Source organism: Xenopus tropicalis, chromosome 6 (genome assembly GCF_000004195.4).
Source record: "Xenopus tropicalis strain Nigerian chromosome 6, UCB_Xtro_10.0, whole genome shotgun sequence".
Lineage (NCBI taxonomy): Eukaryota > Metazoa > Chordata > Amphibia > Anura > Pipidae > Xenopus > Xenopus tropicalis.
In genome coordinates, this window is record NC_030682.2 from 121,312,221 (window position 1) to 121,337,531 (window position 25,311).

Below are 25,311 nucleotides of genomic sequence, written 5' to 3' on the forward strand. Positions count from 1 at the left end.
CATATTAGAAAGGAGAGCCCTATCCTCTGCTCTGTTGAAAGTAAGAAAACATCTTAGTGCCAAGTGTCCATACACAAAAGCAAAAGGTTATCTAGAAAACCAATATATGAGTCATCTTACCTCAAAACTCAGAGAAAGGTTTCGTTTTAAAGAAATTTCAAATACCAAACTGATTTCGGACTTGTTTGCGTCTTTATCCTCTTCAGGTCCCCTATTTGCCTCTCCATTCTAATGAAGAACATACAATAAAGAAATAACTTTCATTAAAGATAATACCTATGGTTATGGTCATATATAGTTAAATGTTCAACGTACATTTTAATTTACACTATTATTTGATTACTAAAATATTAGTAACAAAATTATACAATTAGACATTTTTCAAAAAGAAGAATTTTACTACACATGAAAGCTATAGGAAATTACTATACAGGGCGGGTAATGGAGGGAGCTGCACTTCTGTGCAGCTTTAGCACCACTACAACCACTACCAGGATTTGTGCTACTGCCAGAAAAAAAAACCAAATAATCTTCAGATGCTTTCAGTGAATCATATACATATATACTACTTGAAATCCAGTTACAAAGTGGGCCCAATATAAAAACAACCTACCTAGGACAAAGCAAATGGTGGCTTGCAGTTATGCTTCTCTCATAAGTACAGCTATCATTTTGTAACAGTTTAAGTAGTACATGCCGATAAAGGTTCCCAATTGATGACACTATAAAGTCAAGGTATTTTCATATACCATGCCAACTGGGAAATGGGACCAATTCACTAACATAGGTGCTAAATTGCACCAGCAGTTACCCATATCAAACTGATCATTTGTCCACCATGCAACGAAATTCTTAAAATGTGATTATCTGACATACCATATTAACACTGCTATCAAAATCAAGACCAAACCATGTTTAAAGGCAGATCATAACCTCAGCAGAGATTCTCAACCAATTGGAAGGTCATGCTGGCAAAAGGTTTGTCCCTTCATATCCCATACATAAATGAGACTTACTGATTTCTTTAACCTGTAATGCCACTTCATGCAGTGGTTCAATTCGCAACATTTATTTATCTACAAAGGGAAAAGGAGCAAAATAAATTTTTCTCTCTATAGTGTTTTGTTGCTGTCCTAATTCCTTATTCATTACTAGTGGAGAGAAATGTGGCAGAACGCATATATATAGATATATTCACTAATCTATCAGAGAGAAAACTAGAACAGCTACGGGTCCTGTTATCCAGGATGCACAGGATCTGGGGTTTTCTGAATAGGGGCCTTTCAGTAGTTTGGATCTCCATACCTTAAGTCTATTAAAAAATAATTTAAACCCAACAGGATTGTTTTGCCTCCAATAAGGATTAATTATATTGTAGTTGGGATCAAGTACAACGTACTGTTTACAGAGAAAAAGTAAATCATTTTTAAAAATGTGAATTATTTTATTTAAAAGGACACTATGGGAGATGGCATTCAGAGCTTTCTGGATAACGGGTTTCTGAATAATAGATCCCATGCCTGTATTTTCTTTGCATTTTATATGTAAACATTTTTACAATGATACGTTGTATAGAATGTGAAAGAATAAATGGAAACTAGGAACAAAATGGCACATTTAGGGGCAAATTTATGAACCCTTGGGGCTCTTGTTCATGAAAATATATTGAAGAAAATTTGAGTTAGTTACTAAATTTCTGCAATTGACTGCTTTGGTTTGCTTCAAAACCATTGTTTTAAAAAACAAGGTGTGTTTCTTGCCAAAATATAAAACTGGCAAGGTTAAAGGCAATATTTTTACCAAAAACAAACTTAGTAGTTAGCTACAGCTTAGATACTTAGCTTTTATTTATAGGGTCTGTAGTGGTTCATAAATGGTCTCATATTTATATAAAACTTCAGTGGTGATAAATAATTGAAGATGACTGGCATCATGCTTTGATTTAATGTGCAGATGTGACGTACCAAAGATGATCTCTCTGGGATAGGTTCATTCCTCAGCGCATGAAGGGCTTTTAAGGCTGCATTGTGCCTTGCTGCCTGGCGGGTTTTCCCTTCTCCATAGAACTCGCTGTTACCCACTGTCAGCTGGACATAGAACGTTTTAAGCATTGGGCAAAGGTATCTGTTGGAGAAAAATATAGTTTTAGTCATAAATGTGTTAAGAGCAGTATCTTTTTTTGCTTTAGAGAGTACAAGTGTGGGTCCTGATATCTAGAGTGCTGGGGACCTTGGGTTTTTCCATAATTAGGATCTCTGTACTTTGTCTAGTAAGAAATAGATTTGTTTTGCCTCCAATAAGGATAAATGATATCTTAGTTGGGATCAAGTACAAGGTTCTGTTTCATAAGTACAGAGAAAAAGGAAATATTTTAATATTCTGAATTGATTAAAATAGTCTATAGAAGATGGCCTTCCTATAATTTGGAGCTTTCTGGGTAACAGGTTTCTGGATAACATATCCCATTCCTATAACTGAAATTATAAGATAAACATGTTAACAATTAGGGTACTGGCACATGGGGAGATTATTCATCTGCAATAAATCTTCGCTACCACGGGCAAATAGTCTTCCCAAAATGCTTTTCCAACAGCAATAATGTAAATCACTGATGGGTAACATATCCAGCACTTTGTTTTCTGATGTTGTGTGAAGTTTCCTCACAAGGCAAAGTTGAGTGACTTTAAAAAAAACAATGTGTGGGCAACTAATCCCCCCATGTGCTAGTAGCCTTAAGGTTTAAGCACCAATACCTTTAATTGTGGGTGCAAGTGGGTTAGGCTCCTGAATTTCACCATGTTATATTATCCCATAAAACTTGAATACTACTACTACTCCTGGTAACTTTCTTAATTCATCTTCGTCATTTATTTTTTTATAATTTTTTTGCCTTCCTTTTCTAAACTCTTTCCAGCTTTCAAACCTGTTGCTCTGTAAGGCTACTGTGATATTGTTAATGTAACTTTTTAATTCTTCTAATCAGTTCCTCTTCTATTCATATTAGAATCTCTCATGCAAACCACTGCCTGTTTACTAAGGAAAACAACCTGTCAACCAGATAGCTGCTGAAATTCCAAACTAAAAACAGCTTTATCAAAAGCTATTTTTGATAACTGAAAAAAAACATGAAAACCCAAATGCAAATGGTCTCAGAATATCCATGTCTAGGTCATGCTAAAAAATAATTTAACACCTTTGATCAGAGCTGCTTAACTTTTCTGTCCATTTCCAGTTTTGCACATGGACAGTGATCGGAAGTTGGGGGGCTGCTGTTAAATTTAGGGCCACACTGCCCTGAGACTGAATTAAATGTGCCCTCTAATTATGACAATGGGGTAAGTTTATTACTGAGGGCTGTGTGAGTCTGGTTTTAAAAAGATATGCTGTCTTCTCCTGGAAGATGCCACTGAAGTGATTTCTCCATCCTCATGATGTAGATCATATGGCTGTTACTTCCAAAACTATACAGCTTAAGGCCTGTTCTAGAAAAGAACAGTTAAATCGCCTATCCACCTACTGCAGGGAATTGCCACTTCTAGCAAAACCTGCAAATATCTCCATGTTTCATCAGTGGTGACCCTAATGCAAAAATACATCTAACCCTGACTACTTTGTCTGGTCTCTAAGATTACTGTGCCTGAGATGGTCGCCTTAATTACTGTAAACTTGAGTCCCTTTGGGCGAAAAGGCCCAATATACATTGTATTATATTTTCTTTTGCCCTTCTCCGACTTTATTATTTCATTTACCACTGCTTTTTTCAGTACAACACACTATTCTAATGAAAGATAGCTATTGCAGTCTGTCATACAACACTCAAGAGACAGAGTAGTGTTTTGATATCAGAAGCAGTGAGCATTTAGATCAGTGTGGCTTTGGCAGCAAAGCAGACATACATGTTAGAAGAACATTCTCTGCAAGTTTGTATGTTCTCCCAATGTCTGCTTGGGTTTCTTCCTGGTACTTCAGTTTTCTTTCACTTTCCAAAACATCCTGATGAAGCTAACCCAGTGAGCCTTTTTTACTCGTAAGCCACACAAAAAAAAGTGTTGGTGAGCCACACAAGCATGAAAAAAGTTCTGTGGGAATGTGACTGGCTATTTGATAGCGCCATGTGGACTTGCTTGGAGTAAAACTGTATCTTTATGCCTTCAAGTCAGAAATTTAAAAATGGACACCTGCTTTGAAGCCACTGGGAACAACATCAAAGGGCATGGTGAGTAACATGTTGCTCACGAGCCACTGGTCGGGGATCACAGAGCTACAGGAGACCCCGAGGAGATCCACTGGGGTAGGAAATAATGTGAATTTTTGTAGAGTACTGTGTAAACTCGTTGGTGCTATATAAAGTAAAATAATAATAAATTATACTAATAATGAAATCTGTGGGGCATTAGGGAGCGATTCTCTTTAAAAGCTGGCTTAAGCTGAGAGAGATACAAAATGAAGTAATTCAGTAAAAAGTATGAGTAATTTATTGCCGGCAACCCCCAAATTAAACCGCTTGTGTCTCTCTTTACGCTTCAAAAGAAAATGCAGAGCCATCTATCTATGCCTGCTTGAGATAAGGGTCTATGAAAAAAAAGAAAAGAAAAGTGAGCCAGTGAATAAGTGGTACATTCCACAAGTGGTTCTGAGTGATGGCTCTATCAGGCTTATCATGTAAACAGTTTTCACACCAGCATTTGATATCTCGGTGCTTATTTATCTTTGCAGATGTAGAAGACATGTTCAGGAAGAAAAGGGGCCCCTGAGGCTTCCACGATGTGCAATTAATATGCTTGGCCATAAAGCAACAGATTGTTTCAGTGTGCTTTGTGCCTATGACATCATGTTCCAGTAAAAAAATAATGAACAACAATTCTGCCTGTCACTATGGCAAAGCCAGATTAGTTCCGCAACGAGCTTTAGTGATTTATCTTAAATGTGTGCAAGAATTTCTGGCACGGTATCCAAACAAGCTTTGTACTTTTTTTATCTACATTTACTTTGCTTAGAATATTTAAAAACCCTTTGTGTATTGAAGCTTGTAGTTTACTACCCCACCCCCAGAAGAAAAAAAAACTTATTGCTATTACTTTCTGCCAACATCAAAACCACACATAGTCATAAAAGCTGGTTTCAATTGTGCATTCGAATTCCTTAATCCACAACACAGGTTTCGATAAAGAGCAGTTTAGATGTGGTACATTTAATTTCCTTAAAGATGCAATCCTGGTTGAACTGAGATTTGGGTTCACCTTAACAAGGGCCATCATGGGTTCCTAGCCAACATGGAGAAGAACGTCAAGACAAACTGTGTGAAGGAACCTGCTAAATACCCAAGCAAACTGAATAGCTACATTGCCTCTATTTTGGTGCATATTAATAACATCCAGACCAGTTTAAATTTGCCCATCACTCAAGGACTCTTCTTAAATCTGTCTTTATCCCAATATGGCCCCTTCAGATAAAGTCAGCAGTTTATCTGCGTGTGTGGGACCTCCTTTACTGGCACCCTGGCAAATATCTGATGGGTTTGAAAATGCCATCAAATGATGCAGAATTGCTGCAGCCCCCTCTATATGATCCAATCGTTGGCCAAAGTGTCAAGGCTCAGAACAACCCAATTTTGCCCCCCACATGGGTGGCCAAATGAGCAAATTTGGATGTGTATGGCCATTTTAATGTTCAATAACTTCTCTTCTGAAGTTTGCATTTTCCTGAATCCCAATTAAACAAAGATATTTTTCCTAAGGGGAAATCATTTTGTTCTCCAATATCATAGTTGCCAACTGTTTCTAATTGCTTGGGACACTGCCCAGTTTTGACCCTGAAAATAGCTGTTTATTCAGTCTAAATTTCTGTGACCAGGAATAAGTTCTCAGTCCCTGTTCTTCAGTTATAAATAAAAGGTTTGTTTTTTTTTTATATAAGGAATTTATTTTTTTTTATCCGCACAAGATTGTTTAAATTATTTGTCATATACTAAAGCCTGGAACTACACTTTTACAACAACACAGCTGCCTATTTTGTTATACTTTTTATAATTTGTTTTCAGGTTTTAAAAGGAATTATTACAGAACATGCAAACCACAGAAATTTGAACCACCCAACTTCAAAGACACTGCAGACTTTGCCAGAATAAACTCCAGGAAAAAAAAACTAGCCAGGAAGGGTGGGAATCAGCAAGTTTTTGCCAAATAACGGGGCCGGTAACACGAATGGCTGGTACATGCGTAGAGTTTCTTCGATGATATTCTTCACTGCAGTTTATAGGAGAAGATATTATTTAGAAGTGAAAAAGACAATGGCACACAAGGCAAAAAATGCAGCTGGAAGAGCATTCAAAAGCATGCCTGCTGCTTACCATTTACTTTAACAGGGACTGCCTGACTGATACAGTTCTGGGCCCAAAAATACTTAAAGTACAAAAGTTCTTTACTCATGTTTAAAAGTTTATATGAAATTAGGTATATCACATGATTTGGCACTTGGGTGGTTACATTTAGTCCTTGCAAAATAAGATATAAAGTAGTGAAAGTTAGACTTCATCATTTTCCAGTATCAAATTATGCCAGGTCAATTGATAAATACAAATAGGCAAATGCTGAAATCCATGACCCCTGGTGTATCTGGGCAGATTAATTAGAACTGCATGGCTGGGGTTCTATATGTGCTTAGTTTTAGAGGTTCATTCCACAGAGCAGAATCTATAAATCTATAAATTAAAATACTTTTTTCTATGACTCCTATGGTTAAAGGTTGATTTTTTTTTTCAGTTTATCGAAATTGCAGGCAGAATTTTAAATCCAGAAGCAAATGGATGGACTACTATGCTATTGTTTTAGTTTAAAACATTAATGATGGTGTGTAACAAAACATGCAAAGTTTGGTACTGGTCACATATATTGTTCACCTGTTTAAAAGCAAACATTTTATTTCCTACAACTGGGCAAACTTTGTATTTTATTAAATATGGGGGATGAATGGCTATATCTTGTCTTTTGCCTCTGCAAATTACTTTTTCCTCATCATGCAATATGGTAGCCCCCTTATCCCCAAAAAGACAGTTAAAACCCTACATAAGTCTCTAAATACAATCAGCAAAATCTCAACTACAGATGCTACAGAATGCACCATTCAGAATGCTGCTTACTGGCATCATAGTTACATAGGGTTGAAAAAAGACCATTGTCCATCAAGTTCAACCCATCCGAGTAAACCCAGCACACAACCTATACTAACCAATCTATACACTCACATACATAAACTATATATATATATATACAACCAGTAATACTAACTGTAGATATTAGTATCACAATAGCCTTGGATATTCTGCTTGTTCAAAAACTCATCCAGGCCCCTCTTAAAGGCATTAACAGAGTCTGCCATTACCACATCACTAGGAAGGGCATTCCCCAACCTCACTGCCCTCACCGTGAAAAACCACCTACGCTGCTTCAAATGGAAGCTCTGTTCCTCTAATCTATAGGGGTGACCTCTGGTGCGCTGAATGTTTTTATGGGAAAAAAGAACATCCCCCAACTGCCTATAATCCCCTCTAATGTACTTGTACAGAGTAATCATGTCCCCTCGCAAGCGCCTCTTTTCCAGAGAAAACAACCCCAACCTCGACAGTCTAACCTCATAGCTTAAATCTTCCATCCCCTTTACCAGTTTAGTTGCAGTCTCTGCACTCTCTCCAGCTCATTAATATCCTTCTTAAGGACTGGAGCCCAAAACTGCACTGCATACTCAAGGTGAGGCCTTACCAGGGACCTATCATGTCAGCCATCTTGCTCTGATCTTACATATTTTACATATTAACTGCAAAATGCACTTTAGCAATTCTCAGGAGAATGTGTCACTATGTGGAGCATAGTACCATCATCAGTGGTGCCCTTCATAGTTAGGTTTACGTAATTACGCCAACGCAATGCGTCACAGGAAAGAGCCCCAGAAGTGAAGGGTTAAAAGGAGACTATATAACGCACTGCTTTTGATTTCAGTCTCATGAGGCTGAGAAAATTCATTGGCAGGAAAAGCACAAATTAGAATGACGATTACATTGTTTGCATAGTTTTGGCAGATTGCTTAAAATTAGCTTACAAATAAAACTCTTTTCAAATAAAATCCATTAAAATCGACATTTACGATACAAGTCCATGATACTCAAGCCTGACCTTTCATAACTGTAGGAGAAAAGAATATGGATAATATCGGACATGATTAATGGCCTTAGTCATTAATGTATAATAGCACTACTGTAACAGGCGATTACTCCGTTGCAGTTTATGAGCATATCAAGGTGGAATAATGATCTCAAACCAGTCAGTTCTTAGGGTTCAGCTAAATGCTCAGTTAACCGCCCACAAAGTACCAGAACCACATTACGTGTTTGACAGTTTTGCATGCATACTTGTAGATCTCAAATGAGAGCTTACCCTTAAACTAATTGGCTAGATGTCGATCAGGAAGGTTTGATACCAATGTAAATGATGTAAATAATATGAAACCATAGACAGGCTACTAAATCACAAAAAACATAATAGTGTATTTACTGCTTTACTATTACAGAGAGATATTAGGCATGAATTAATAGTTCTCTTTAAAGGGGATACTATGGGAAATATAATTCTGTATTTCAGAGCTTTTGAGATTATTATTTTATTGTTATTTTTGTATAATGTAAGTAGCCACTTCATTATGTAAAGAACAAGCAAGCTGTCTGGTAGATAGTGTTGTCTCTAACACTGCGACGGTTTGCTAGAGATGTTTTCAGACAAGAATATCAGCGGGACGTATCTAGAAAATCAAAGCACAGTAACAAGTAATTTTTCTGCCATTATCAGCACTGAACAAGCAGCTGCTATTCCCATCCACTTAATACTCCCCCATTAGAGCAATCTAAAAACACAAAAAACAAGGAAAACATTTTCTGACAATGTCAAAAGGCACAGGCTACACAGGGGGCACAAAAGGCTGCTTGTTAGGATGTATACATACCCTCTGGGGGACAGTACCCCATGTGGTGCTCAGAACACTGGTAATCAAGAAGGAAATTCCTGAGTTTGTGACAAATGTACGTTTTTACAGCAATGGATTCCTAGCGATACTCTTTGTGGCCATGGGGCTCCACCAAGAGGTCAGTAAGGTTTCAAAGACCATGGTGAAATGGTCACAAATGCATCTAGGTAAAAATATATTCAACACATGCAAGGTGGTTCGGCACAAGTCCAATCAGGACAAATGTGGGATTAAACTATTAATAAATTCAATACAGTTTTAGCTTGGTCAAGATAGGATTTGCCGTAAAAAAAGGAAAGTTATAATCACTGGGGGGGGTGGGGGATAGAAATTTTAAGCATCCCGCCTCCCCAGAGTTCAGAATTGGTTACCTGATACCTCGGGCCAGTGCCCAGGGTATTTCCACAGGAGGTTATTTGCCACAATCTTCATCTGCTTCTTTTTTTTTTTTTTTTTTTTTGGACCTGGACAGGTGCATGAGAAGTAGAGTGAAATAGCCACCCTTTTGTGTCTAAGTTCAGCTTTTTATACTACTACACATGCCCACACAGGAAGATTTTTCTCTCACACGAGGAAATGTCGGAAAATGAAGTGTTGCGTATGTTTTGCCACAGGTGGGAAAGCATTAAGGGGAAAATTTAAGTTGATAGCACTTAAGGAGATGTGTCGCCCGCAGATAAATACGGGCTACCATGGGCAACAAATCTCCCAGTGTGCCATCACCCTTAAAGATGAGGTTCACAAAATGTTGGGTTGGCCCTCCTGGGTGGGGTCTGAAGCAGTCAGGAGTGGTTCAGCTGAAGGCTGGTTAGGGTAATAACTGAAGAGAACTGACGTTTGCTTTTATAGTTATATCTAAAAGGCCAGCTTGAGCATTCATTAGAGTGAGATTTGGGGTATGTAGTTGCTGTACTAGACTTATGGCTAAATGATTGATACACCAATATATTATATATTTATCAGCTATATATGTATGTGTGTGTGTGTTTTTTTTTTTTTTTTTTAAAGAATCTTAAGATGAAAACTTTTAATCTGAGCTTTTTCCAGAGCCCACTACACCAGGGCATCCTGCATTCTCTGGCTCATCATTTTTGGGAGATGGCCAAAGGCCATCAAAGCCTGGAGTTAAGATTTGACATCAGTTAGAGAGAATCCAAAAATATAACACAGTGAACTTACAGCTGATAGGGTGCTACAACTTAAAGGTGCAAGTCAGGGGCAATTCTCTCAGATGTCTTGCTTCCATTACCATTTAAGCACCTACAAAATCATATTTATACATAATAGCTATAAATTTACAATGAAATGCATTCTTATATTTTTCACTCCCTGAAGTTAAATAGTGACAAATATGATATAATTCACCAATGTTATGAATTCACTACTTCAGATTCTATGGGACAACAAACTCCCAGGGACATCATATTTTGTGTGTGTGTGTGTAGAGAGAGAGAGTTAAGGAAAACAAGCAGACTTCCTTAGAAACATACAATTGATTTCACAAAGGATTTTATTTGACAGATGTTTTTCCTTTATACCCAGAGCTTTTCTACTTCTGCCTTGATTCATTAAGCACTGAGCCCTCACATTCTGAAAACACAATTCTACATTCTACTCTGATCTCAGACCCTCTGCTGGTTTTTGATCATTCCTTTGTCATTTCTTGCCTGTCCATTCTGATTTTATCAATGTTGATCTCTTCTTTAACTTGGCAAGCAGATTTATCTTTAATGATATTCTCATGTTTCCTGTTACCCCCCCCCCCCCCCAATATTCCCTTCCTTTCAAGATCAGCATATATCTTTCAAATTTACATATTGTTGCTTTACATGAACTAAATCTGGTTTTCACAAACTAAACTAAAAACACTTTCCTAGGCAACCAGGGCATGGAGGAGACTGGCAGCACATTGCCTTGGGTGCTGTAGGAGCCTTACAGCTAAACTAAGGTTAATCAAAGAACCATAGGTGTAAAATACACCATTAGAGAGTCGCAGGGAAAAAAACCATGATATTTTCTAGATAATGTGACAAAGCCGCAACAAATCCGAAAGCAAATATACACCAACTTAAACCTGTCCAGATCATACAGAACTTAATGGCATGTGTCCTTTTTACAACTAGAATGATCTTCCTTGCTTCGTGGTTTTGAAAAAAAATCTAGTTTACTCGATTTTTCCGTGCCTTTTTCCATTTGTGCTTTTAATAAATTACTACACATTTATGGTTTTAGTGGAAATTAGTTTAGTTTCAAAATCCTCTAAAATAACAAAAAAGAGAACGTTCATAAATGGGTCTCTAATGGGGGTATGTAATACAAGGCACTAAGTTTGCCCAGGAACAGTAACTCATAGCAACCAATCAGCAGGTAGCATTTGCTGGTCAGCTGTTAAAAAGCAAACACCTTATTGGTTGCTATGGGTCACTGCTCCTGGGCAAACTTAGCACCTTTTATTACATATGGGGGTAAAGCTGGCCATACACGTGGCGATCTGACGATGTTTCGTACGACCATCGGTCGCACGAAACATCGTCAGATCCGCCACACACCATTCAGGGCTGAATCGGCAGGTAAGGAGGTAGAAACAATAGGATTTCTACCTCCTTCTGCCGATTCAGCTCTGAAGGGAGAATTTTGGTCAGGCGCCTTCTATGGCGCCCGATCAAAATTTTCTAACCTGGCCGATCGGCGAGCCGACCGATTTCAGCAGCTTCCTGCGATATCGGTCGGCTCGCTGACATGCCATACACGCACCGATTATCGTACGAAACGAGGTTTCGTACGATAATATCGGTGCGTGTATGGCCACCTTTAGTCTGAACTAAAAACTGTACTGCCCTCACTCTTTCAGGAATGTTTAGGAATATAAAAAATAAATTATTGTGATGACTGCACCATACAAATAATTATCACTGTTACCCATGTAAGTTTTGGGTTTCAAATATCAGAAAAGATTTATCCAGCACTGCAGCCCACTTTAGATCTAGGTCTATTCCCCTAGAAGTTGATGTCTGTTTAAAGTTATCTGGCCAAACTCCACTATTTTCAGTAATTATGCCTTCTCCATCCACACTTCCTAGTTTTACTCATTCCAGACAGTGTCTGTAAAAAGGACAAATGAGCATTTTCAGCTCATTTTTAACTACATCATTGAGTCATAAAAGGTTTTTGAAAAAACTTTCAAAATTAGACCTTCATGGGATTGCACAAGCTATATCATTTAGCCAGCCAACCACTGAAGTCACATGCAGAAATACAGTCTACTACAATTTGTAAGCAAACACTTGATTGGTTGTAACTGGTAGCCACTGGTGGCCATGCCATTAGCAATTTCACAACTAAGTCATGTTTTTGAAGCACTCTTATTTTTAGACAATATATCCTGGTTTTCAAGATGAGCCAAATAAAAAGGGATTTTGATCAGAAATATGTATACATGTTTTAAAATTTTAAAAAATCTAAAGCAAGTAAAAAATTCTATATAAAATATTAAAACAAATACCCTTTATTCCGACTCTGAGCTCCACTCGTGTATTTAGATTCTTCAGTGCGTTCATTGTTTTAATAACATGAAGAAATAAATTTTTGGATTTTAGCAGTCTTCACGTGTCCGGAGTGCTTTACGTTCCACATGTTAACCTTGAAAATTTGGCCTTCAATTATGAAACTTGAAATTTAGGCATGCACCGAACCATGTTTTTCTGGTTTGGCCGAAACCCTGAATCCATTTTAAGGGATTCAGCCGAATATCGAACCGAGTCCGAATTTTAATTAGCATACGCTAATATAGATTTGGATGGACTAAATGTCCTTCCAAATGTAAAAATGTTACACTTCTGTGTTTATGCGCCAACATTAACCATTCCGAATCCTAGTTATCATATTCTATGGTAATGGGTGATTTGTGCGTCAGGTGATGATGGGACGGGTGGTTGTGGGCTGGATGGCTTGGATAGCGCCCCAATTGATTGCTATATCTGAAATATTGGGCTTGGTAACAGATGGGATCTTTACTATATCCATTTCTATTACTCTGATACAACAGGTGGTAGCTGAAACTTAGGGTATCCTGAATACCACTATTACCACTGCCTTCCCCCCTTAACTACCCTAAAGACACCATTGGCATAGGAACACCAGCACTAATGATCCTACCTCTACCTTTAAAGCTTAATCTTTCGCTTTTCTACTTTTGACATACGTTATTTTATTTTTATTTTGTCATATATCTGATGTGGCAGAAAAGAGTGGTGCAAACTGTGGATCGTTTGGGGTTTTCCTCACTAGTTTAATTTTCTATATTGACCTTGATCCTGCACACTCACTGCAATCTACTTGCCTCTGTATAGGTGGTAGGTGCTCCCTAATATCTATTTGTTATATCTCTCTAGACTATAGAGATCTATAGAATTATTACACAGCACTCAAAAGAAATATTATACTAAAATTAAATACCGAATCAGTTTAAGATCATCAGCAGTTTGATTACTGAATGCACTGCCCCAAAAGTAAAGGTGGCCATACACATCACGATCTGCTCGTTTAGCAAGGTCGCCAATTGAACGGATCTACTCCCAATATGTCCCCCTAAGGTCTTTGGTCTTAGATAATTAAAACTGGAATAGGCGTGAGGACCGCATTGTCCCCGATCCAACAGAAACCAAACCTGCCAGATCGAATTCTAGCCAATTTAAGGCCAGATGTCAGTCAGATAGGCCCCTCAGGGGTGCCCGTACATGAGAAGATAAGCTACCAAATCTGTCTGAAGGACCGATTGGCCCACCTTAAGTTTAAATCCTCTTCTAACAATCACCTGATTTAAATAGACATTTATGGAGTTGGCCACCATAACCCAGCCAGAGGTATAAATACACTGTTTAATAGTTTACTCAGACAGTAATCTGTCGTGTGCTGTAAGTCTTAAGGTGGCCACACACGGCGATCTGACGATGTTTCGTGCGACAAACATCGTCAGATCCGCCACACACCGTCAGGGCTGAAACAGCAGATAAGGAGGTAGAAACAATAGGATTTCTACCTCCTTCTGCCAATTCAGCCCTGATGGCAGATTTTGCTCAGGCGCCTTCTATGGCGCCCGATCAAAATTTTCTGACCTGGCCGATCGGCAAGTCGACCGATATCAGCAGCCTCCTGTGATACCGGTCGACTCACCGACTTGCCATACACGCACCGAATATCGTACGAAACGAGGTTTCATACGATATTATCGGTGCGTGTATGGCCAGCTTTAAGAAAGGCCATACTGGTACAGACAAACATTTTGTACTGAAAGTAAAAGACTTTGAATGTTGATCGGGATAGTGGAAAGACACACAATGTCTTTGGAAACAATTTAGGCACTGAATTCCTCATAAGGAAATCTACTTGCTCCTTTCAAGAAGAAGAACATATTCCTGTAATTTAAAATAAATTCATTAACTCTGCATCAAATGAGCTCAAGCACTTCAGTGTTTTCTCATCAAAGTCACTACCTGAGAGTGTGGAGAGCCATTCTCAGCTAAACTGCTCACTAAATAAAATTGGGGAACCAGTATTCTATAGTGAAAAAGCTTTTCAGTCACTTTATTGTATAAAAAAATTAAACCAAAAATAATGGGTGCTTACTGTACAGGTATGGGATTCCTTATCCGGAAACTTGTTATACAGAAAGTTCCGAATTACCGAAAGGCCATCTCCCTTAGACTCCATTATAAGCTAATAATTCTAATATTTTAAAATGATTTCCTTTTTCTCTGTAATTAAAAAACAGAACCTTGTATGTAATCCCAACTAAGATGTAATTAATCCTTATTGGAGGCAAAACTATCTTATTGGGTTTATTCAACGTTTAAATGATTTTTAGCAGACTTAAGGTTATGGAGATCCAAATTACAGAAAGATCCCTTATCGAGAATACCCCAGGTCCCGAGCATTCTGGATAACGGGTCCCGTACCTGTACTAATATTGGCTACACATGCATCAAATTATATAACTGCAGTTAGTCAGATATCCTGCACCAAGCCCATGCGTGGTCAGCCTTCATAAAATAAGGGTCTCTGGGAAAAGCAGTAAATGCAAAGATTTCCAGCATTCTGATCACCACTATTGTGGAAAAAAATAACGTTGTGTTTTTATCACGTTACAACTGCAGATCCTGTTATTTTGGTGCAAATAATCACAGTTTATTTCTACAGATGTAATGTACAGCTGTTCATAAACTCAGTAGAATAGATAATGTATATTTATAAAGATCAACAGCACAGATACTACAGATCCACACCACAGCAGATTATTTCAAGCCATCCCCCACAAAATAAAACCTTAGGCATGACTACCAAAACAAATGGAAGATCTTACTAATAACCAGATCCGCCGAATGCACAAAGCACACAGAACTGAGCTGGTAGCACACGATGTATAAGCAATCAGAATACCCCTCTATTCTGAACACCCATACACATCAGCAAAGGTCATCGCCAACAGGTTATTTTCCCATTATGTAAGCACAGAACAAACATCTAATGACAAACAGATGTTTAGGTTTAAGGTATTTATACAGTTAACTCCATTTTTCTTTGTATCATAAATCAAAGGTGATAGCAATGAGCCATGGTAAAATATTGCTGTAATAACAGGGCATTGCCATTAAAGAAAAATGGATTGACGACTGATGTCCACACATGAAGTCAAGTTAAAAGGAAAGGATGAGAATGTATCATGTTACGATGCACCCCATCCTTACACAGGAAAGCAGGGCTTCTAAGCTATCTATTTAAACAAATGCATCAAGCAACAGGACTCCTCCATTCAGTGCCCTGGGAAGACTGTTAGAGATGTATATATTTTATCTTTGAACGGGCAATTACATTCCGAAAATCTCTTGGAAAGTTGTAACTCTGGCTTTGCAAAGCTCTTGCTCCCTGGTGATTCAAAGGGACATTGTTGTGCTGGTTTTACAAAGCACCGATATAATCCGGAATTCAGTACAATAGCAGGAAGGCATTTCATAATGGACTTATGGATTTGTTTATGTGCTGGAGCATGCCAATGCAAGAGATTCACGGGGGAATACAGTTAGCACCATAAAACTGCAGAAATATTTCTTATTTTCTCAAGGGAAGACAAGAATATTGCTTGGGCAGCCAGACCTCTAACACACTAAACATGGTGCCTGTGGCAATAAAGAACAATAAAACAGAAATGGTAAAATCAATGAAATTAAGTACCCATCATCCAAGTCATATTTTAAAACATAATAGCGATGCTCGTTGTATACGATTCTTTGGTAATTTTATTAGGGAACATTTTAACCCTTTATAAGGAGAGGGCTGCACCGAATGTGGCTGGCTCATTTAGCAGACAGTACTCTACAAAAGCCAATACCTATTCTTGCTCTAGAGCAAATTTAGGCATACCTTTACCAGGTGAACTTTAGCCTAAGGCTTCCCTGTGGCTGCTCTTCAATTTAAGTATTCTTTAACCATTGCCAAAACCGAAGGAGCAACCAAAACCTACTTTATTTATAAAGATTTTATTCAAACTAAATGTTTTCATATGCAAACCTTCTACTAATGTCTATATGTTCTATCCTGGTAATGGTCCTTTTAGTGGAACCAAAATGCCAACACAATACATTCTTTGCAAGACCGAGTACTCCATTTTCTGTGTATGGACTTTTATTTCTTTGGCAGAACCAGGGCAATCATTTGCTGCATGTGTGTACATTGCATTTGCTATCTTTTATTTAATATCTATGCGTATATATAAGAAGAAAAGGAGGACTCAAAAGGTTGTGATGAAAAAGCAAAAATACAAATTAGGTGAACGTTTTGTTCTTCTCAGAGACCTTTCTGGTCATGCTGGTCTAGAAAAAGGCCACAGAGTGGACCCAAAGTTTGCCCTCATGAATTTGTATTTTTGCTTTTTCAAGACCCTTTCATTTTCCTGTAATATGTCAGCATTTACTTATGGTAGCATTAATGTATGAGTGGGTGAGAGATTCTTTGACTAGCAATGTAAGTGGACGAGGCTCTACTGGAATTCCTATATGCTGTCAAGGTACTTGGGAAACTTTAAGGGGGTGATTTATCAACAGTCATATTTGAATTTTTCCACAATTCAAATTTTTAGCACTAAAACTCCTAATATTCAAATTATGGTTCAAAATCTTGAATGTTTGATATCTCAAGTGCAAAAAATCCAAACTCAAATGTAAAACAGGGGTGGGCAAACTACGGCCCATGGGCCACGTCCGGCCTGTTGGTCTTTTTAATCCTGCCCCCTGAGGATTGGTGTATCTCGCTTTTCCTAACAGAGGCCGCAGCCCCATATCGCTACTCATGCCTTCGGAAAAGTTAACAGCAAACTTCACGCTACTGTCTTTTAGAAAATACTGACTCTGACTTGGCGTCAAGACTGCATGTAAGCGCAGCGGCGCAAAACCTAGGGGACTGACAAGCAGAGATGGTGCTGGCCCGGCCTGTCTGTCAAATTTTAAAAGTCAATGTGGCCCCTGAGCCTAAAAGTTTGCCCACCCCTGATCTAAAAGCTTGTGAGTTTATGTAGAGGTAATAGAGTTATTTATTCAAGTCTTCCATATTGAGATAAGCAAACATTCAAGATTTTTTAAATTATTTATTTGAAGTAGAAAGAAACTCTTCACAAACTGGAAATATGATAACTAAGCCCACAAGAGTACATACAATCAAAGTCTCAAAGCTTACAACAGGCCTATTAACAAACAACCAACAATAAGCATGTAGCCATTACTGGTCATCTGAAATAAAACATATGGTTTGGCTAAATCCTGTGTTTAGCCAAACTGAATATGAAACCTTAAGTCATGTGACAAACTCTGGACACACAAACATGACAATTTTATGGTCACAACTGATGCAAAACTCTATACTTGGCTAAATCAAAAAAATATTGATTTAGTGCATACCTACATAGTACATTAAGACTAACATTAAACACCTTCTCTAAATGGGAAATATATGAGGTTAAACATCAGGAATAGACGTCATTTTTTTAACCCTTATTCTTAATCCAAAAAAAGTTTTTTGATTGGTGGCTGTTTGTTCAGGATTCCAGTCGGCGTATTTGCCAGACATCTTGACAGTACATGACCAGATCAACATTTATTTGACCCCTAAAGAATTTATTTATTTGTTAGACTGATCATTGTGGCCACAATAAATCTCCACTACACAGACTTATACTAATACTCCTTAAAATGCATTCCACCAGCAGTACTGTAACTAGCCAGTAGGACAAAAATATGCAGAGCGGCTACTTTGCGAAGTATTATTAAAGGGATATCAATAAACAAAAGGAATTCTGGGAATGAATTCCAAAGGACTCAAAGAAAAGCTAATTTACATGGGTTTATCCTACAGGCTAAAGCTCACCCACTTGGTTTTTAATGCAGAAGCCAGGATAATAGCTGATCAGATTCCCAAGTACAGACCGGTTTCGCCCTTCTTTGGGCTCATCAGTGTAGCGCAGGGTTTTCTGATCAGCTAAGGTAAAGCCACACTTGTGTATTCACACACAAATCATTAGGGTTGAGGAGACTCATACAGATACAAATATACAAAAGGAATTCTGGGAATGAATTCCAAAGGACTCCAAGATAATCTCATTTACAAGGGTTTATACTATCTTGTAGTTGAGAATCTGATCAGCTATTATCCTGGCTTCTGCTTTAAAAACCCAGTGGGTGAGCTTTAGTTTACAGGATAAACACATGCAAATGAGATTTTCTTGGAGTCCTTCGGAATTCATTCCAACTTTAAATTGATCACCGGCTGCTTATGAAAACTGGATACCTCTGTATATGGGCAGCAAGTATTTTTATGGCACACAGGCAAGAGAATAAGTGTTCTGCCCTTGTAAACAGTTTGCTTCTGATATGTTTCTGTAATAGGGGCAAAACAACTATCTAATTCTACATCACCCCAAATGTGTCAGCATCGGATGCTGTAGGTAAGTATCTTCATGCATAAAGCACCATGTGTTTTCCATTCAAGTCAATGGAAGGCAGACAAAGAAGGATTTGGGCACTTCTCTGCTACCTTAAATACACTGATGGAGAAAAAAAAACATGTGCCATAAGCCTAAAGGTCACAGCTTTTCATGAAGCAGTCTATGCAAGAAGAATCCTAATAAAAGAGACTTAGCTGCTTTATGTACAGAAAGCCAGACCACTATGTATGCAAGACCAACTCCATTTAAGTTAGAAAAATACTTAATACATTTCTGTTTGTATTTGAGGAATCATCCTTCATTTTTTATATATAACTGACACATTAACACAGCGCTTTACAATGATTATTCTTCATTCACATTGCTCCCTGTCTCAGTGAAGCTTACAATCTAATGCCCCTACACTAAACTATTATCAGGAGCCCATTAAAACGGCCATATTTGAACTGAGGATGAATGCTTCACAGTCACAGGGAGAACATACAAACTTCTTGCAGGAATCCTAGTTCAAAGACAATCTCAGGATGCCAGTAGTGCATCAACCATAAACTGATAAAGTGGTTGATTAAACATATAGGATCCAATTAAATAAAATATGCATTTATTATTTGTTTTGTATGAAGCTGTAGACACTGCAATGTAATAGTCCCATACCTGTATGTAAGTTTTCAAATCTGTTGTATAAACAACATAGGATATTTTGTTATATAAGAGATTATTGCAAACATTCTACATACTGTACTTTCTTCCACAGAAGTGAAAGCTATTTTAGTTGGGTTTTGTAGGCACACAGCTCCCCCTAGTGGTGTAATAACAAATTGACAGCCAAAATAGTTAACCTGCATTATAAGCTCTAAAGGTGAATCATACATGGTAAGATTCATTTGGTTAGCGAGGTTGCCAAATGAGCAAACCTTTTCCATGATTTGCCAACCTTGGGTGGGAGATATCGTGCTAATGTGACCAACTGAATTGCAATGAATTGGATACGAGAATTCAGAGCAAGGTCTGCATCAATGAGATGATTCAGTTCTTGATCTGGCGACAAATCAAGCCAGCCCGACCAACATCTGGCTGATTTCCAAATATCAGTCAGTGAGGCCTGTCAGAGGGCACCAAACACGGCAGATAAGCTGCTGAATCGGTCTGAAGGACTTGAATCAGCAGTTTAAATCTGCCTGTTATGGCCACCTTAAGTTGCCAGAGTCACCGACATAGCAGTATTATATAAGTGCATGTGAATTTACCTACATTCACATCAGCAGCTTCTCACCATGGATGCAAGCGCTTTATAAATGTTAATAACAGGACTGTGTACAGGTTTATCAGTGAATGTGTCATTGTTACAGTTATGTGTTTTCATCTAAGAAAATTCTAAAAATCTGAATAGCTCTGTAGGAAAAAAATAACCTCTTAAGTCAATCATATTTTCCAGGAACAAGTACTTTTTGATGGTACAGTCTCACGTGAATTGCCTTTTATGTGCTAAATATCTTCCTGTACAAGAAAAGTGAGGAACATAAAAAGAATAAAATACAAGTCTACACAATGTTGCAAATAAATATTCTGTGAAACATGGACAAATTTAGATAAATCTACACTGCACTATTTGATTGGGAATAAAACCCATTCATAAACCTTAGGCCCCCTGTAGAGTACTCCCTCCATAACCGCACCACATAAGATGCCCAATACGTGTCCTATTTACCCGACCTGTAAATAAAATGCAGAATAGAGCAGCAGTGTTAGAGGCCAGCATGTCTGGTCACTTGTAATCCTTTTTCCAGCTGTGTACTGAGCCCAGTTTTATTTAATTTGTTCAGTTGAAATGTATTGTAAGCAATGCGAACAACACAAAAACTATGCAAGACAAATGACCAGTAGGACCTTCCAGAGGATCACTAAAAGAAAGCGGGTTTTATCTTAAGGTGGGAAATATTACTGAAATGCTCTCTTAGTACAATGCTGACACGGGGACTAGTCTGACTAGTGTTTTCAGCAGTAACAGAATTATTTTTAAACTTCTGTTGGCTTCACATAGCAATTTTTTAAACTTCCGCTTGGACAAAAAGGTTGAACCTGATGGATGTGTCTTTTTTTTTTTTCAACCCTGACTGTAATGTTACTATGTATGCATATACAGTATGTATCTAAGGGGCAGATTTGTCAAAATATAATGTCGGAGCTTAATACATAAAAAACTCATTTATGCGCTATTCATTCCTATGGGATTTTTACGAGTACTTACACCCATTGTGAAATACGTTTCTAAAACTCCCATAGGAATGAATAAAACATGGGTGGTCTTAATGCTGGACAAACTTACAGCTTACTTTTGCAGCCTCGCAGTCATGCAGCAAATGATTCTTGTCTTACTGAAGGCTTATTACAGCTAATGGGAGACGAAGGCAGGCATTCGTAGAAACATTATTGAAAGAATGTGGGAGTCTCCTGTATTCCCATGACAATTAAACAAATAGTATACACACATGCATCCATATGGATACTTCTGTAAAGAGGTCTTAGGGTATTTGCAGAAAGAATACACAGAATTATCAAAATGTGAGTTTAGAGCTTAAAATATAAAAACTCTACTGATCTATTCATTCCTATGTGATTTTTAAAAATGTATTTATCAATGGGTAAACAAAAAGGAATTCTGGGAGTGAATTCCAAACTCTTAAAAAAAATCCCATTTACATGGGTTTATCCTATAGGCTACAGCTCACCCACTGGGTTTGAAGCTGAAGCCAGGACAATAGCTGATCAGATTCCCAACTACAGACCGGTTTCGCCTTTTTGAGGCCTAATTTATTTGTTTGTAGAACCACATGGTGACTCTACCTAAGCTGATCAGAAAACCCTGCGCTACACTGATGAGCCTCAAAAAGGCGAAACCGGTCTGTAGTTGGGAATCTGATCAGCTATTGTCCTGGCTTCACCCAGTGGGTGAGCTGTAGCCTATAGGATAAACCCATGTAAATGGGATTTTTTTTTTTAAGAGTTTGGAATTCACTCCCAGAATTCCTTTTGTTTGCTTTTGTCTGTATGAGGCAGTCTCCTCAACCTAATTTATTTGTTTATCAATGGGTGAAAGATAGAACTCACCATTTAATAAATACACTTCTAAAAATCCCATAGGACTGAATAGAATATGGATGTGTTTTTATTTATTAAACTCTAAACTCACATTTTGATAAATCTGCCCCTTAGTTACATACTGTCTATTCTGCAAATATACTATACAGAAGTATCCAGACAGGCGAGGCTGCAAAAGTGAATAGTACATTTAGCCAGCATTAAGATCCCCACTCAGCTTCTGGACTCTGCACAATCAGTCATTTCAGCAATCATGTAAGTATAGTTGAGGAATAAGGATTTCAAAATGTGCACAGTAATTCAGTATGTTTAACATAACCTACATGAATGAATATACACTGCTCATTTTCTTCTGCAGTAATACCACAGTGTTCATGAATTTTTAAATAAAAGGGGTAGGTTATGTTTAAATTATTATGTAGAATGATAAAGAATATTTGCAATTAGTTATTTTTTTATGAATTTTTTATTATTTCACTTTTTTTGTTTTCAGTTTGAAGCTTCAGCGGATATCCTGTTGCTGGGGTGCAATTTACCCTAGCAACTAGGCAATGATCTAAATAAGAGACTAGAGTCCTGCCCAACCTGGATCCTTACCCAGAGGGTCTGAATTAAAAAGTAATAACTTTATTTTAAATAAAAATAGTTTAATGGCTTCTGTAATCAGTGAAAGCTAAAGAGAGGCAAACAGGATAAATAAATCCCAAACTAGAAATAATGAAGACAGTAAAACGCTGCTGAGACCAGACATTCTATTGAAATTCTACATGAAAAGTAAAATTTAGTGCAAATAAATAAAGGAGTATGTGCATAGGCCAAAACTTGCTAACCTCTGATGGTACATCCCACGATAATTATAGTTAGCTCGTTGGTTAGGTAGTGGTTTTGGATCCAAAGACCTGTAGATGGCAGGCTCCCCTCTGCGCATGGCAAGCCCATTCAGTTCCACTGTTGGAGTTATGCTACCTGTGAGGATATAGCATTGAACATCAGATTGCAATCTAGTATGTCAACAGATTGTTCAAATCAATATATTTAATGCTTAAATTGAACAAAACAACATGTCCCAGTCAGCCTGCTAGTTACCCATCTAAAAGATGTAGCTTCTAATATTAGCTCAGGGCATGCAGACTTTTCTGGTAAATAAAGCAAATAATGTTCCAGCAGTTCCAATTATATGTATATGGTATACAAGTTAGTCATAAAAGCAGATTTACAAAGTAAGGTTCAGTGAGTTTGTTATCTAACACTGGCAGTCTCTGTGTTTGTCAGTATTTATAAGTGCACAACTCAAATTTACTGCTAAATACTCCTACTCTAATACGTGCTGGCATTGGGAATATACCTTTATAATGAGCATACCATTTTTGCCCTTGCTGCCTTCAATCTACTTCATTTCTAAATCCCGCTTTAATAGACAAGACATACCATTCCTGTAGTTCATCTGGTAAGCAATGTCTCATAGACATGGAGCCTTAAGGCAGAAACACCTTTCCTATCTTTCAGTTCACAATTCTTTTTTTCCAAAGAATAATGTCCCAGAGGAAAACACTGCAATGCAGACCATTAATGCTCATCATATTAAATGCTTCTTTCAAATAATCCCAACATGGCGTCTTGTTCACCCACAGAAAAGGAGCTGTCTCAAATTTGCTTTGAAAAGGGAGTAAAAAGTTCTTCTTTCCTACAATTTACCAATCTGACCATTCAACACTGAATAACGAATCAATATAGGAACAGTGTATTTTTGGCTTTTCTACATTGCTTCTTACATACCTGCCACTACATTGTCTTTAATGGGAGAGATTTTTATATCTTTACTATTCTCGAAAAAAAAAAAAAAAAAACACTTTTGCAACCTGAAGCTAAAAATCCCTTTCTTCTAAATTCCAAGGGCAGCTTCTGAGTCCTCACTGGAGATTCAGCTGAAGATTTATTAGGTAAGGTAGGTAGGAGCCTAACTATGTGTACCAGTGTTACCCGCCATCCATACACACCAGCCCCCCTATCACTCACACCAGCAGGGCCCCCCCAAAGCCGTGTGCTAGGTCTGAATGGGGGTTGTTGGGTTCCCACCAAGCCCCCTGTACAAAAGCACTTAGCCTGCATCCTCAGGCTTTTATGGTCTCATGTAACACAGAGGTGACTTTTTTGTTACATATTCCAGTAGGGGGTACAATATCCGCTATACAACATGATTAATCACCTGCTTAATCACCTCTTCTCTAATAAAATTCAATTTGGCCATGCTGTCTTTACAACTAGGATTTCTATTCCAATCACCTGTATCTGCTCTCTCTGGGATTCATTAAAGAGGTTGTATCAAATTATATTTATATGCGGTGAAGCAGCCTGCTGTTTTCTGATGCCTGTATAAATGTATTTAAACATCAGTTCCTTGTAAAGTCTGAAACAACTACTCAAGTCTATAGAGACCCTCTAGCAGACATATACATATTATAGTTCATCAGTTAAGGAATATGGGAAGTGATAGATGCTTTACTATAAACTTAAAAAATCTGCAGCCCCATAGCACCAAGCATGGAACTGAGCCTGACTGATACGGATGGGCTATATCCTTATACTTAAATAGTGTTACAGTTGATAAGTATTTTTTGCTCAGTTCCAGCAGAAGGGTATCTTTCCCACTCAGGACACTCAGGATAACTGAATGGAAAACACATAAGAATTTCTTTCAGAAATTGTTGGTGTCTAGGAGCGGATCTAGATTAGAACTTGCTTACTTTTAGCAATGTCATTTTGTCTTAACAGATGATTACATGTTTTCTGAGGAATTAAACTAATGTAGAAATGCAAACTGTACTGCTACCTACACATGCTGGAATAATAATATATTTGTGCATGAATAGGTATGGTTACTATATAGCACAAACTGCACTTTTCAGCAGTGCCATTACTAGTGCTGATGGGCGTTTTCTATTCAAGTCACTTGGGGGAGGCAGAGGCCATTTAGGGCAAAATGTTATGATGAATCCCTCAGATGCAGCCCTCCGGCACCTCTTCTACAATTATGCAATTATGGTTACACCCTCCATGAAGAGAGCCCTTGTATCAGGCCCCAACTGAGATTCAAAATAGGCCCTGGCATTTCAAGTACACAGAGGCCCAAACAGCCCCCCACAGGCCCAATAAATGACTGTCTATGGCACCTTACAGCAACCGGGCCTGCCTTGTATATATGCAGTGAGAAG

The 25,311-nt window shown here is 37.9% G+C and overlaps 1 protein-coding gene across 2 annotated transcripts in view; it reads right to left on the reverse strand.

The window, feature by feature from the left end:
* Positions 1 to 25,311, reverse strand: part of stau2 (staufen double-stranded RNA binding protein 2) — a 131,305-nt gene that overhangs the window by 91,287 nt on the left and 14,707 nt on the right. For both annotated transcript variants that reach the window (XM_012964619.3, NM_001011376.2), the window contains 3 exon segments: positions 22,930 to 23,065; positions 1,965 to 2,124; positions 121 to 228 (listed from right to left, as the gene is read on the reverse strand). In XM_012964619.3, the coding sequence (XP_012820073.2) occupies positions 121 to 228; positions 1,965 to 2,124; positions 22,930 to 23,065 (404 nt within the window).